The 14,302-nt window shown below is 43.6% G+C and overlaps 1 protein-coding gene across 1 annotated transcript in view; it reads right to left on the reverse strand.

Moving 5' to 3' along the window:
* Positions 1–13,857, reverse strand: part of SLC9A2 (solute carrier family 9 member A2) — a 96,735-nt gene extending 82,878 nt beyond the window's left edge. Inside the window, exon 1 of the mRNA XM_004594205.2 lies at positions 13,267–13,857. Coding sequence (XP_004594262.1) covers positions 13,267–13,558 — 292 coding nt within the window. The 5' untranslated portion in view covers positions 13,559–13,857. The remainder of the gene's footprint in view (positions 1–13,266) is intronic.
* Between the last annotated feature and the right edge of the window lie 445 nt (positions 13,858–14,302).

Below are 14,302 nucleotides of genomic sequence, written 5' to 3' on the forward strand. Positions count from 1 at the left end.
GAGGCGGAGAGACAAAGAAAGATTTTACGACCGATGATTTACTTCCCAAGTGGCCACAATGGCCAGAGATGAGCTGATCCTAAGCCAAGAGCCAAGAGCCTCTTCTAGTCTTCCACGTGGGTACAGGGTCCCAAGACTTTGGGCCGTCCTCGACTGCTTTCTTAGGCCACAAACAGGGAGTAGGATGGGAAGTGGAGCAGCTGGGATTAGAACTGGCACCCATATGGGATCCCGGTGCATACACAAGGCAAGGACTTTAGCCACTAGGCTACTGCACAGGACACGGTACTTTGTTTGATAGTGAGTCAAGCAAATACAATCCCAACCCACATGGAGTTTATACCCTAGTGAATGTCACTTGCATACGCATCTTTGTCTCTGTGGACATTTGTATGTGCAGCTCAATATGTTACAATCTAGGCAGCAAGGAAACACATTAAACCTTTCTTCCATAAATCTGTTGGGATAAAGTCTGGCTTGTTATAATTTACACAGTAGCCCAAGTGATATGGGTTGTACTTTTATTTAACCCATGAGTCTTTAACACATTTAATTAGGTATTTCAAAGGCATTTAAGCTCTACATTCTCTAGGCCATGGATGTTGGAATAGGATAAGGACTCAGAAGCTCTGGACTCATGTTCTAGTGCTGAAACTACTGACAGTTCCTACCACCTTGCCTTTAGTCTAGCTCTTTCTTCCTTACCCACCTCACAGTCATTGTGAGATAATACGTATCATAACATTGTGGTCACAATTGACTTTCATATATGACTTCAGTTGGTTCTCATAGCCATCCTGCAAAAGGGAGGAAGGAGGTTTCTTATTATCGCCTGATCTGACAGCGATGATCTGAGATGGTCACAATAAGGTCAAAAGGGTGAAACGAAGATGGGACTACGGGACTCTGACTCCAGCTTAAGAGTGGGTAAGAGCCAACAGCTCAACGTACCCTGGAGGCCCTGCAAGGAGCTTGGGAGAACTCCTGTAGCTCTGCACAGAATCATGTCCCTCATATAAACTGTGTGGTACTTTCATATAACCTATGCACATTATGCGGTGCGATTCAAACCTCTAAGCTACCTTTCCTATCTACTTCATTGTAACCACTAGGTAAATAGTTGCTGTACTATACTATTTGGGGAATCATGACAAGATTTCGACACATTCAGTACAAATACAGCATTTCAGTATTTTGGATCCTCAGGTGACTGGCTCCATGGCAGCAGAAGGATGACACACAGCACAGTGAAGAGGAGCCAGCAGCAGACCACTATGACAGCTTGACACCTGCTATGTCTTAGACAAGACACCTAGGTTCCCTAAAACTGTGTATCTTCATCTATTTTCCCCAACTGGAAATAATAATAATGCCTACCTCTCAGAGTTACTGTGAAGATTAAATAAGATCATGAATTCAAAATGATTGGCCCAACTACAGGGACGGAACAATGTTCTTTGTTAACTGTTACTATTTTGTAAAAGAAACTTGCAGAGTGATCACTAATTCTCACTCTCCTCCACCCTCCAATGCCACAAGAAAAGACAACGCTGCTTGTATTACAGTGCTCAGGTTTCCCAGCCTGTAAGTCCCCGGAAAATCAGCTCAGAACTTGGGAGTAGCACAATGACCAGCTAACAGAGTCACAAAATTAGGGCACTAGAGTTGTTTCACTAACTCTATGGTGCCCTATGGAACTTTATATATATATACACATATATAATATATTTACATATTGTATATTTATATGTTTATATGTATATTTGCATATTATATATAATTACAGCAGAAATTTCTACATTAATTGTTGGATTCTCTTTTATCTTTCACAGGTGAGCCTTTATAATTACATGACATTTTACAATATGAGTCTGTTGTATTCCTGTGGAGAGCTTTCAGAGGAATTCTCCTCCCTTTCTTTCTCCCCAGAATTACTGGAGAAGAAGAGAAATGCAAAATATCTTCAAACGAGGGATGACCTCAAGATTGGACAGCCTGTGAACAGTGATGAACAATGGATAGAATTGGTGCAGGAAGTACTTCAATTATGACTCATTCCATTTAAAAGATGTAATTGTGAGAGAGTAGCCTGTAATTGTATATGTATCATTTAGAATGACAATACGCCCATGTCTACGCATCACTTTATTATAATTAGCACATGGTTCTCTTGATGTAAAATTTATTTTGCTATAAAAATAAGACCTATCTTATAAACTATTTCCTCTGCTACAGAGAATCTTGTATTTTCCACATGGGAATATTAAACAAGTAGAGCAGAAATATATCCTTACTCCTACTAACTAAATTGGAGAACCAATTAGGTGAGGACTTGGGCAGGGTCAATATAAAGAGTTAATGGCAGAACAAGAATCACAACAGGGTCTTTTTCTTCTAGTCTAGGGATATTTTCCCCAAAAGTTAGATTGAATTGATCTGCAAAGTATGACTTGGTTGGATTGCTCGACTACTCCTGTAACAATATAAACATATACAAAATGAAACAACATCAATATAATCATATTTCCATCCTGTATACTAAAAAAAAATCTATGAAAGTAAATATTATTTTCCCCATAGATCACTGAAAACCTACTGTGTTAGTCTGTGAACAATCAAATAATATATAGAATGTATTGCTTTAAAATGTGCTAGGCACTCTGGATTCATTGAAGAGTAGAATCAAAATACAGTCACTGAATTAACAGGGAAACAGATAAAGCCTCCAATCACGATGAGTGTATATTAACCCTGAGCTAACCACAAAATAAGCTATATGCGTAACAGGGAGAAACCAAAGGGGATGGAATCAAAGCAAGGCATGAAGGATTCCAAGCCACAGCAAACCAAGGGAATCCCAAACACACCCGAGGTGCTAGGACTGGCCATTTTAACGCCTACATGAAGACAGGAAATCTGACTTCACATCCTACTAAGGGGAAGGCTGTTGCATTCTGAAAACTCAAAGCACTACTTTGCCCTGAATGATACATGGGAATTAGGAAGGAGGGTGTCTGTGGCCAGGGAAAATGCAAGAAAATGTGTCAGTTCTTCATGGGCTTAGGTTAGGATGAAAAAACACCAGCTATACTACGTGCAGCTACAAACTCCAGGTTTACACCACACACAAGTATGAAGTCTGTATTTTTAGTGCTTGAATCACGTAGAAAAACCACGCTAAGAAGTTAATGTTCAAACCCAGCACTGAAACTCATGATCCCCAAATGAACTCCACTCAAAACCATTGTATAAGGATATTTTACAACATAAGGAAAATGGATTCAGTCAACAAAATCTGCTGAAGTTAAGCTCACAATAAGACCAATAAAAACCATAATTTATAAAACAAACAGGTAGCTAAAAGGAAAAGTCAGTAGTTGTGACAAATACACACATCTACACACCTACTCACTGGAAATAACAGAAAAATCCGAGGCTGCAAAATGAATATATTATTGAAATGAGTCTGTCAATGAAGGGAGGAGTAAAACCTGTAAGTAGGATAACAGCATAAATAGAACCCAGACTTGAAAAATTACATTAAAAAATTTAAAAAGAAGGAAAAAAGGTGAAAATCCCATCAAAATGAAAAATTAAGAGAAACTTTGGATTAGAAATGCAGTGAGAATAATAGAATGGGAAAACATATAAGAAATTGTCAAGAAACATAGCATATAAAAATACGAAAAACATGCACAGTATTTAAGAAATCTGAAAGTATGACAAGTTCCAATTTAGAAAAATCCAAGTCCATACTTAGACACACTGATGAAGTAATGGAATATTCCTAATAACCAAACAAATATCTTCAATACAGCCTAAGACAAAACTCAGGTTAATTTCAGAGGGCAAACAGAAAGACAATATAATTTCCCTTAGCAACAAAGGAGAGCAGAAATCATGTGTTCCAAGTGATAACTCTAAATCCTGCATATATTCATTTATATTTCCATTCAAGAGTATAATCGAAATGAAAATATTCATAGCAAACACTAAGGAGACTTCTCAAGTTTCTTGTAAAAGCCATGCTTCAGTAAAACTAAACACTCAAGAAGGAAGAGATAGAAACAGCAATGATCAAGAGCTTTCAAATGTATTACAAACCTGCACAAATACTGCCTGCAAAAAATATATATTTGGAGGAAATTGAATACAAATCAGGTCTAAATTCTAAGATAATAAATTACAGTTTTTAAATGGAAATGCATCCAGTTCATGCATTATTCAGGAAGAAGGGAATAAAAACTAGCAAAGGCCACGTTCTAGGAGGATATCTTAATGCTTTACTCACATTAATGAATCTAATTAGATACGTCAGTTTGTTTATTGTTTCCATTTTACCAACAGAGAGCCTGAGTTCTGAGAGTTTAAGAGACACACACAGATCATCTAACTACTATATATAGAGGAAAACATGTCTGAATGTAAGCCATGCACTCCCGCCTGACTCATGCTAATTCAGACAGCCACATTAAAATTCAGGAGCAACAACAAATGAAGTCAACTTAGACAAGCATAATGCACAACTTTTTCAAAAACTGACCACACCGAAGTACGTCGAGAGGAAAAAAATGACATCGAGTAAAAAGCACAGTGAACAGAAAAATCAATCCGATTACATACTTACAAGGAATACGATTTCATATCTCTGTTTAAACTACAGAGATTTGAAATCTTACCAATCAAAAAATCTGGTTGTGTATAGTTTAATGAGACGCATCCAAATGAAAATGATACAGTTGATGTGAAGGTAAAAGTATAAGACAGTAGATATTTTAAAAATGCTGAGGTGGACATGTATAGCAAGCATGTGTGTAAAAAGTACCAGTTTTATTTCAAATGCCAATAGTATGTGGCATAAAGAAGGCAGTACCATAAAAAGTAAAGGCAGAACTCACTTCGAAGATGTAAGAATATCGAACCAGCATTACTTAACGGCATAGCATCAAAACATAAAATTGACAAAGATTTAAATATTAGCTGTCATTGTAATCTGATAGATTAACTAGCCAAAAAGTAATCTTTCTGAAGATTTTAATACCATAATTAGAAACTGGACTCAATTTTTTGTGTATTTGTCTGTTTAGATTCACGCATTTGTGTGAAAAATCCTATACCCAATAAACAGATAATATACTTAATCGTTCACTCCCCAAGTGGCCAAAGCTGCTGCACTGAGCAAATCAGAAGCGAGAAGCCCAGAGTCTCTTCCGGGTCTCCCATGCAGGTGCAGGGTCCCAAGGCTTTGGGCTGTCCTCAACTGCTTTTCCAGATCACAAGCAGGGAGCTGGATGGGCAGTGGGGCCGCAGGGAAAGGAACCAGCGCCCATATGGGATCCCGATGCGTGCAAGGTGAGGGCTTCAGCTGTTAGGCTACCAAGCCAGGCCCCAAACCACACACTGATATGTACTTACTGAGTTAGTTAAAAGTTAAATTCTAAATAATGATAAAGTTGAAGTGAGATATGGCAAGGTAATTTGAAAATGCTGAACGGTGAATTTCAGTGAAAATGCTATTGTCGCAGCTAGCCAATGGGGGTGTTTAACCTAGCAGTTAAGATGTCAATCAGGATGGCTGTGTCCTACATCAGATGGTCTCGGTCCAATACCGAACTCTGGCTTCTAGAGCTTGCTTCTTGCAGTACAGATGCTGACAAGGAGCAGGTGCCAGTTCAGCTTGCTGGGGACCCTCACCACCCACCATAGAAACATGGATTGAATTTCTGGTTTCCAGCTGTGGGCCAGCAAGCTCCAGCAACTGGGGACATTGCACAGTGAATTATTGGATGAGAGCTCTGCTCTCTCTTTATCCTACCTCTTCAAAAAAAATTAATTAGATAAATTAGAAAAAATTCAGTTAAAACTATGCAATTAAGCAAAATAGGACAAAAACATACTCCTAACCTTAAATGACATGTAATGTCATTCTCCCCAAAACACTCATTTGGATAATGAGAATTTATCTTTAAGAAGAATTTAACATGATGTGATTTTGGTTCATGAGGCGTTTATTCAATATCATGAGGGCTAAATTGATCAAATTGACCTTAAATAAAGTTTAGTTTGGGGCCCAGCGCAGTAGCCTAGTGGCTAAAGGCCTAGGCTTGCATGCGTCACTGGGATCCCATATGGGCACCTGTTCTAACCCCAGCGGCCCCACTTCCCATCCACCTCCTTGCTTGCAGCCTGGAAAAGCAGTTGAGGATGGCCAAAAGCCTTGGGACCCTGTACCCACGTGAGAGACCTGGAAGAAGCTCCAGGCTGCTGACTTAGGATTGGCACAGCCCTGGTCCTTGCAGCCGCTTGGGGCGTGAACCATCGAATGGAAGATCTTCTTTTCTCTCTCCTCCTCTCTCTATACCTGACTTTCCAACAAAAATAAAATAAATCTTAAAAAACAAAAAACCCTTTAATTTGGTGGGAGAATCCTCCGCGGTGAGACTGATCAAGCACTCATCTTTCCAGACTGATTAGTGGCGTGTGTTGCCTTAATGCCATGCTCACCCATGGCTTACTTCTCAATTGCACTAAAGATTGTAAGGAATTCATTTGGAAATTGGTATCTCATTTGCATCACTTTACTGAAATCTTTAGTGTTTATCCTTTTTCTTGTTTTTTAATGTTTATTTGCAACTTTTTGTATGTTTATGTGCAACTTTAGAGCTCAAACTGGGAACTGACATTAAAAATAAATAAATAGGGCCCAGCGCCATGGCACAGCAGCTAAAGTTCTTCGCCTTGAATATCTGGGATCCATATGGGCACCGGTTCTAATCCCAGCAGCTCCACTTCCCATCCAGCTCCCTGCTTGTGGCCTGGGAAAGCAGTCGAGGACAGCCCAGAGCCTTGGGACCCTGCACCAGTGTTGGGAGACCCAGAAGAGCTCCTGGCTCCTGGCTTTGGATCAGCCCAGCTCTGGCTGTTGTGGTCACTTGGGGAATGAATCCTCGGATGGAAGATCTTCCTTTCTGTCTCTCCTCCTCTCTGTATCTCCTCCTCTCTGTATCTCCTCCTCTCTGTATATTTGACTCTGCAATAAAAATACATAACTATTTTTAAAATAATTAATAAATTCATTAATGAGCTAAGTTTTCGATTCAAGAACCAGATAAATAAGCCTTAAAAAAGTAGGAGTAAATAAATAATAAAGAACAGAAACAGATAAGTTGGAAGCCATACAAAAACTAGTATCTGAGATGTCCTAAATGAACTTAGATCAAAGTAGAGAACAATGACTAAACAATACTAGGAATAAAAAATAGAACACAGATGCAGGCAAATTATATTTTAAATCATAAAATAGCATTCTTCCAACAAAGCTAAAACTCAAACAAAATAATGATTTTCTAGAAAATCTGAATCATTGCAAATGACCCACAAACTCACAGGTAATCTATATGCAATGATAAAGTAGTTGAATTAATTGAATTAGTCAGGAGCTATTCAAATACCCAAATCATCGAATGCACTTGGCTTTACAATCTGATACGGAATGCATAATTTTACACAAAAAGTTCTTTGTGTACCTTTTAAAGCTTCAAGATGCCTGAAAGAATTCTCTATGAAAGAAAGCATCCCATTGAAATTGTTGTCCTTGCTAACATCAGTACAGAATAACACTTTCAGTTGGTGAAACATTATCTATTATTTTAAAAGTTGCAAAAACACTTCTGCAAAGAAATGCATGACAAAATTGAAGAGACAACTGAATTGTTTTTCACAGAGAGTGCAAGAGGAAGACAGTGAATCATCCTTCAGAGAGAAGAAAATATATGGATGGCCTAATGGGGATACGTGCAGACTTTGAGAGACAAAGTAGTCAGATGACATTTTTAACATCATTCAGAACTAACACTGCCAGAAACAACCTGTCTTAGAAGTGTGCTCCAAGTAGGATTTGGCTCAATGGTGAAGACCTTGACCCTCCTCCAGTGATCATTCATTTGGCAAATACATGAAACATAAAACAAACAGGACAGGCAGAAACAGGCCAAGTGCCAGGAGAAGGCTTTTTCCAGAAATCAAAAAATCTCTTTAATTCAGGCATATATAAAACTCTGGAGTTTTACTTTTCAAATTCAGGAGATCTTGTAGCTCAAGTTCATGGGCCAAACTGCTTTCTGACTTACCCTTAAAGTAATAACAATGTAAGTTATTCAACTTGCCAGTGGAAAGGGAAAAGCAAAGGTAAAAATTCTGCATTTTTAAAACCTCAAGTTTTGGGGTCAAGAAAAACAAAAGGGCAGAACAATTAGTGGCACATAGAAGCAGAAGCAAACAGATGAGTCCTTCAAAATCCTCCAGGCATTGGTGTAGTGAAGATGCCACTTGGATACCTGCATTCCACACTGGGATACAAAGATTTGACTCCCAGCTCCACTTCAACTTCTAGCTTCCTGCTGATGAACACTCTGGAAGGTGGCAGGTGGCGGCTCACACAGTGGCATCTCTGTTACCCAAATACGACACCCTGATGGAATTTTCTACTCCTGGCTTTGAACTGGCCCATCCATGTCTCTCTCTCTCTCTCCTTTCTCCTCTCTCCTCTCTCCTCTCTCCTCTCCCTCCCATCCCTATGAAGGAGGAAATTTTAAAAGACCTCAACCCACAGGGATTGGCATTTGGAATTCCTAGGAAAAAGTAGGTAGCTCTGTACTCCAACAGCCCAACACTCTGTCCCTGCGACTTTGACAAAGATAGAGTGCACATCCCTCCCCAGCCCCCCAAAATTCACCTACATTAACACACATCCCACTGATCCACTTCACAGGCAAGACAATCAGAGATGACAATTTAAAATACACCAGAGAATTTTTTCTCTTACTTATTTGGTTATTCACTCTTCTGGACTGTAATACATCAGCCTTAGGTACAGAATTTACTAAGCAGAGTATATTAATAATGACTATAAAAATAATGAATGCTGTTCAAAATGTAACTATTAAAAGTGTAAAACCAAGAGTGTAACTATGGTGAGTTCCTCAGGGAAAGGTAAATTAGGAAATGTGGAGTAGGTGTTTGACATGGAGGTTAGGACATGGCTTGGAGTGTTTATCTTTAAGCCCAGCTCTGTGCCTGACTATAGCTTCTTGCTCTTGCACATCCTGGGAAGCAAGAGGTGGCAGCTCAAGGATTTAAGTCCCTCTTACCTATTAGCAAGACTCAGATTGAGTTCTTGCCTTTTAGCTACAGCCAGGCCCAGACCCTGCTGTTAGCAGCATTTGAGGGGTGAACCAATGGATGGGAGATCTTTCTCTATCACTCTCCTCCTTTAAAATAAATCAAATATTTTTTTTAAAATCAGAAACTTACCTTGTTTCAGCTGTTGCAAGATATGCTACATGTATGAAGTTCTTTACTTTTTTAATCTATTTCACATGAACATGCACACACTCATTATCCTCTTAGGAAAATTCTACAGATTCACTTTTAAATTTTTTTAATGTATTCATTTATTTGAAAGGCGGGTTTAGAGATCTGTGTGCTCTTTCACTCCACAAATGGCCACAACAGTCACAGTTGGGCTAGGCCAAAGTCAGGAGCCCGGAGCCAGGAGTTTCTTCTAAGCTTCCCGCGTGGGTGCAGAGGCCCAAGCACATGAGCCCATCTTTGGCTGATTTCCCAGGCCATCAGCAGGGAGCCGAATCAGAAGCAGAGCAACTGGGACATGACTTGGATGCCAGCACTGCAGGCAGCGGCTTAACTCATTTTGTCACAACACAGGTCCCAACATTATTTTTCATTTACCCAATAATTAGCAAGTTAGTTTTTCCAGGTAATCAGGTAAAATAATGGAAGATTAAACTCAATCATTCAACAGTTTATCAAAAATACATTCCTTTACTTCTAACTGGAATATATCTAAGCTTATACTATACTATTGTCTACAAAACTTGTCTGAGTTCCCCTCCAAGCATTAGGTAAGCTGCCTACAAAGGACATTAGAAACCTCCACTTTGGAACACCTGAGACCTTGGTTGGAGAAATCATTAGCAATGTTTCTCTGCGCTCTCTGGAGGCAACTGGCTCCAAACACAAGAGGTACAATGACATTAAGAAGGTCCCAAATGATAACCTAGTGGCTAAAGTCCTCCACTTTCATGCCCAGGATCCCATTTAGGTGCCAGATTATATCCCAGCTGCTCTGCTTCCCATTCAGCTTCCTATTTGTGGCCTGGAAAAGCAGTTAAGGGTGGTCCAAGACCTTGGGACCCTGCACTTCCATAGGAAATCCAGAAGAAGCTCCTCGCTCCTGGCTTCACATTGGCTCAGCTCCAGCCATAGTGGCCCACTTGGGGAGTGAACCAGTGGACGGAAGATCTTTCTGTCTCTTTCTCTCTGCAATTCTGAATTTCTAATAAAAAATAAATTAATCTTAAAAAAAGTGTCCCAAAAGGAAATCACAATGTTTCACATGCATTAGCATGCGTTATTACAAAGCCGCATATCACCCTGCACAGCTCAATTCACTCCCCTTGCTAACTCCACCAAAGTAACAGCTTTTGCCAGAAAAAGTTACAATAGAAATTGTGAATATCTTGATGACTGCTTTATATGTTTTAGAGGTGTCCTGTGGTACCAGAAAAGTCTTGTCCGTAGCCAGACAGAAGATTCAGGACCCTGGAAAGGACAGGGGATGAAATTAAGGGTGTTTTTGAGCATTTTCAGAACCCTCCAGGGACAAAGTGAAAGATGCAGGGAAGGCCCGGGCTGTGTACAAGATGAAATTAGCCAAATGCCACAAGTGTCAGTTTTCTGCATCCTAAACCTCCACTTTCTGTCCTGAGAGCTACGCCCATCCCCTCACCCACAGCAGTGTGTGCCTGCTTACTCAGGTCTTCTTTGGATGGAAGCCTGGACATCTGTGATGTCACCTCTTCACTGCTGCACATACGTGGAGGAAAGTATAGCAGTAGCCACAGTAGGCATTCACCACTGGAGAAGGCAGGTGCACAGAGAGCACTCAGGGCAGGGTATAATAATCAGCAGAGGAAAACACAGTGCAGGAGAGGGCACGCAGAAATGAAAAGCAGCAAGAAACATGATCATATCTGAGTCAGCAACACTGCTGACGGGCACGTGTGAGCTCTAACTCCAACCAGTCTGAACGATTTTCAAGAAAATATGGAATTCAAGTGATATCGTCAAAACAAAATGAACGAAGCATGACAATCAGACAGCACGTCCAAAAAGACAAGCCACTTGAATAGGGTTGAAACTAAGAGTATAGACACAGAGCAGCCATCCCAGGACAATGGAAAAGCAGCCGAAGTGCCAGCAAGAGCAGGATTACTGCTGTTACCCCTGTGTGCTGTCATGGTCAACCGCTACCACTGATGGCAACAACCACAAGGTGCTTGCTGTTTGCTCAGCACCGCTCCAAGCACGTTGGACACAGCCACATCCTCCAGTTGGAACAAGCTTACGGGCCGGACGCAGAGTTGAAGATCAGACAGACGTGGCTGGCATTGTGGCTCACCACCCACGGGCAAGTTAACCTCCTCATTTCTCAGTCTCTTCCTATATGAAACAAGATCATCGCACCTACCTGCAACAGCAGTTGTGCAAATGAGAGATAATGGACTTAAATGCCTACTAGCAGCTGTTATTAGTGAGATTAATCCGATTAAAATCATCAGGAGTGAATAATAGAGGAAGGAGTTGGGATAGAAAAGGCAACCAATGAGCCATCTTGAGAACAGGGCACCGAAGCGGCCCTCCCATGATAGAGGGTCCAGGCTCAGAGCCAGCGCTTGAACAGGACGCCACTGTGGGCTACCCTCAACGTGCCTTTGGAGCCAAAGTGCTTCAGTGTCTACCTCTACCAACTTGCAGTAACAATGCCTGCGCATTGTAACATGCAGACTTGTTGCAAACACTGCCGGAAGAGATGGCGTCTCCATTCATTATTAGAGACCACAAAATTATCTGCAGATGTATATCTGCTTGATAGCGGGGGACGTCCATCTACCCACAGCATTGCTCAGGTAGAATTAAAACATTTTGCCAGTGGGACCATGTAAAAGCCGGACAATTATAGACTGTGGAATCATTACGTAGTACATGGTTCCTTGGGTCCCCGGTAACAGAATCTTGGCCATTTGATTTGACATTGAACGTGTGCTCCACGCTTACTTCCCACAACTGCGCCCTCTCCTAATCCACCTGCTTTCCACCCATGCATCCTTCGCTTCAGGCTTCTCTGAAATGTCTTCCTGATCATCTCCAACTGATGGGATCTTGGTCATCCTTGAAAGTTCTGTTTCAATGCTGCTCCTTTGCCTCCCTCCAGTCCCCTATGTGTTTCCTGCGTGTCTCCCTCTATTAGCATTCCCCTAGGTTGTAATCTTAGCAGTCGCTGTCTTTCTCCACCTATCAGCAAGTTCCCTAGGAGAACAAGCAATGAATGTGCCTTTCCATCATGTATGAATAACTGCCTCCACTGCCGAGACAAACAGAAAACATACATCAGGCATGCGCTCATTTGTCCTCAAAACTTCTTCCACATACTGCAATAGCGATTAACAGATGTAAAGAATTTCTTTTTCAAGTCCTTAAAATCTACCATTAAAAGGAACTATCGTGATCAAATATAAAAGGTGTCTTTGTTTTGTTTTGCTTTAACGTGGGGTTGGAGGAGTAATGCAGAAGAGAAAAACACATTCTAAAGTTCCTGAGATTAGTGTGAAAAGTGGGTTAATTCGCTTTGAAGTATCCAGCTTGCCAGGCCTTAGTCAATCCTAAGGCAAATGCTTCCTGGAGAGTGACAGCCAGAACCCCAGCCCCAAAGAGGGAGGAGTCGGGGCGTTCCTGCAGCAGCTGCAGCTCCTCAGGTGTGCCTGGTCCCCTTCCGTGTCTCAGCCCTGGCGCACCTGTCTTCAGCATCCAGGTCTTCAAACCTGTCAGCGCCGGTGCTCGCGGTGTCTCTACCTTTAGGTGAAGCGGCCACCCCTCAGCCTTCCTGGTGTTACTTGCCTTTAACAAGTCTTCCCTTAACTTAGGCAGAGGGCTGTCCAACTTGGTCTTAGATGTAGAACTGAGCAGCAAATTCTAGTCTGTATGCCGGCACAGTATCTATTTCAGAACCCAAGCATGAAAGTCGCCCTTTGCGGCGGCCCTCTGCAGACAGCACAAATCACCTGTGGCCCCTACCTGCGTCCACCAGGGAAGGCTACCACTGGGAGGTCGCATTACCCACCCCGTCTCCCTTCGGGGGGTGCCCAGTCTGCTCGCCCCCGCCCCCAACCGCGGATCCAGCTCACTCACCAATCTTGGCCAGGGAAGCCAGAAGGATCCAGAGGGTGATCTCGAAGGGGATCTGCACATGCGGGTAATCCAGGGTGAACACGGGCAGCCGACTTTCCTCAAATGGTGTCGTTCCCGGGGCCACCACGCTCGCGGGGCTGGGCGGGCTGGAGCTGCTGCCCACGGCCCTCTGCGCACTCAGCAGGGTCTCCGCCAGGGCGCCCGCCGGCCCCACCACCTGCAGGAGCAGGAGCAACAGCAGCAGCCGAGGCTGTGGCGAAAGCAGGCTCCGCCCGGTGTTCGCGGGCTCCATGGGGTCCGCAGCGAGTGCAGCCCACGAGTCAGACGCCTGGGACTCTGAGCCCTCAGCGCATCACTCAGGAACACTGCCCCCTGCTCAGCCCGTGTACGCCGGGGCAGCCAGAGTCACCTCACGGCCGCCTGGGCACCGGGTGTCTGCAGCCGGCAGCTTGGGTCCCCGCCTCCAACAGACGCACCAGCCGGAGGAGGGACGCGCGCGGCTCCAGGAGGCCACGACAGGGACACTCAACCGCCCTCGGTCGCTGTCCTCCGAGGCTGCAGTCCCATGCTGGGTCCGCGGCTCCCCGGCCGCAGTGGCAGGCCCTGCCAGGGGCGGCCTGCAGGCGGGGGCGGGAGCGGGGGCGGGACGGGCGCGGCGCCCGGGCCTCGGGGCGGGAGGACGCGAGGCCCCGGCTGGCGCACGACGCACCTGCCTGAGCCTGCGGGGGACGCAGGGCCCCGGGGCCGCAAGGGCGAAGGCTGTGCTCCCTTCTCGCCGGCACTGCGTGCTAAAACTTGCCGCCCACGGAGCTGGCGAGCAGTGGGTGAAATCGCCGTGCAGGGTGCACGGTGGCCGGAGCTGTCTCCGCCCCGGAGGCAGCGTTGGGCGTGCATCCAAGGAAGGGACCGACGCGACCCACGCGTCGCGCCCTTTCCCCCGCAGGCTCCTGTAAGGGGACACCCCGGTGCGCTGGGCACACGGGGAGGAGCCAGCCGCTGCTCGGTGCGGGGGAGCAGAAGCCGAGTGGGTAGTGTG

This window comes from Ochotona princeps, chromosome 8, assembly GCF_030435755.1.
Source record: "Ochotona princeps isolate mOchPri1 chromosome 8, mOchPri1.hap1, whole genome shotgun sequence".
Lineage (NCBI taxonomy): Eukaryota > Metazoa > Chordata > Mammalia > Lagomorpha > Ochotonidae > Ochotona > Ochotona princeps.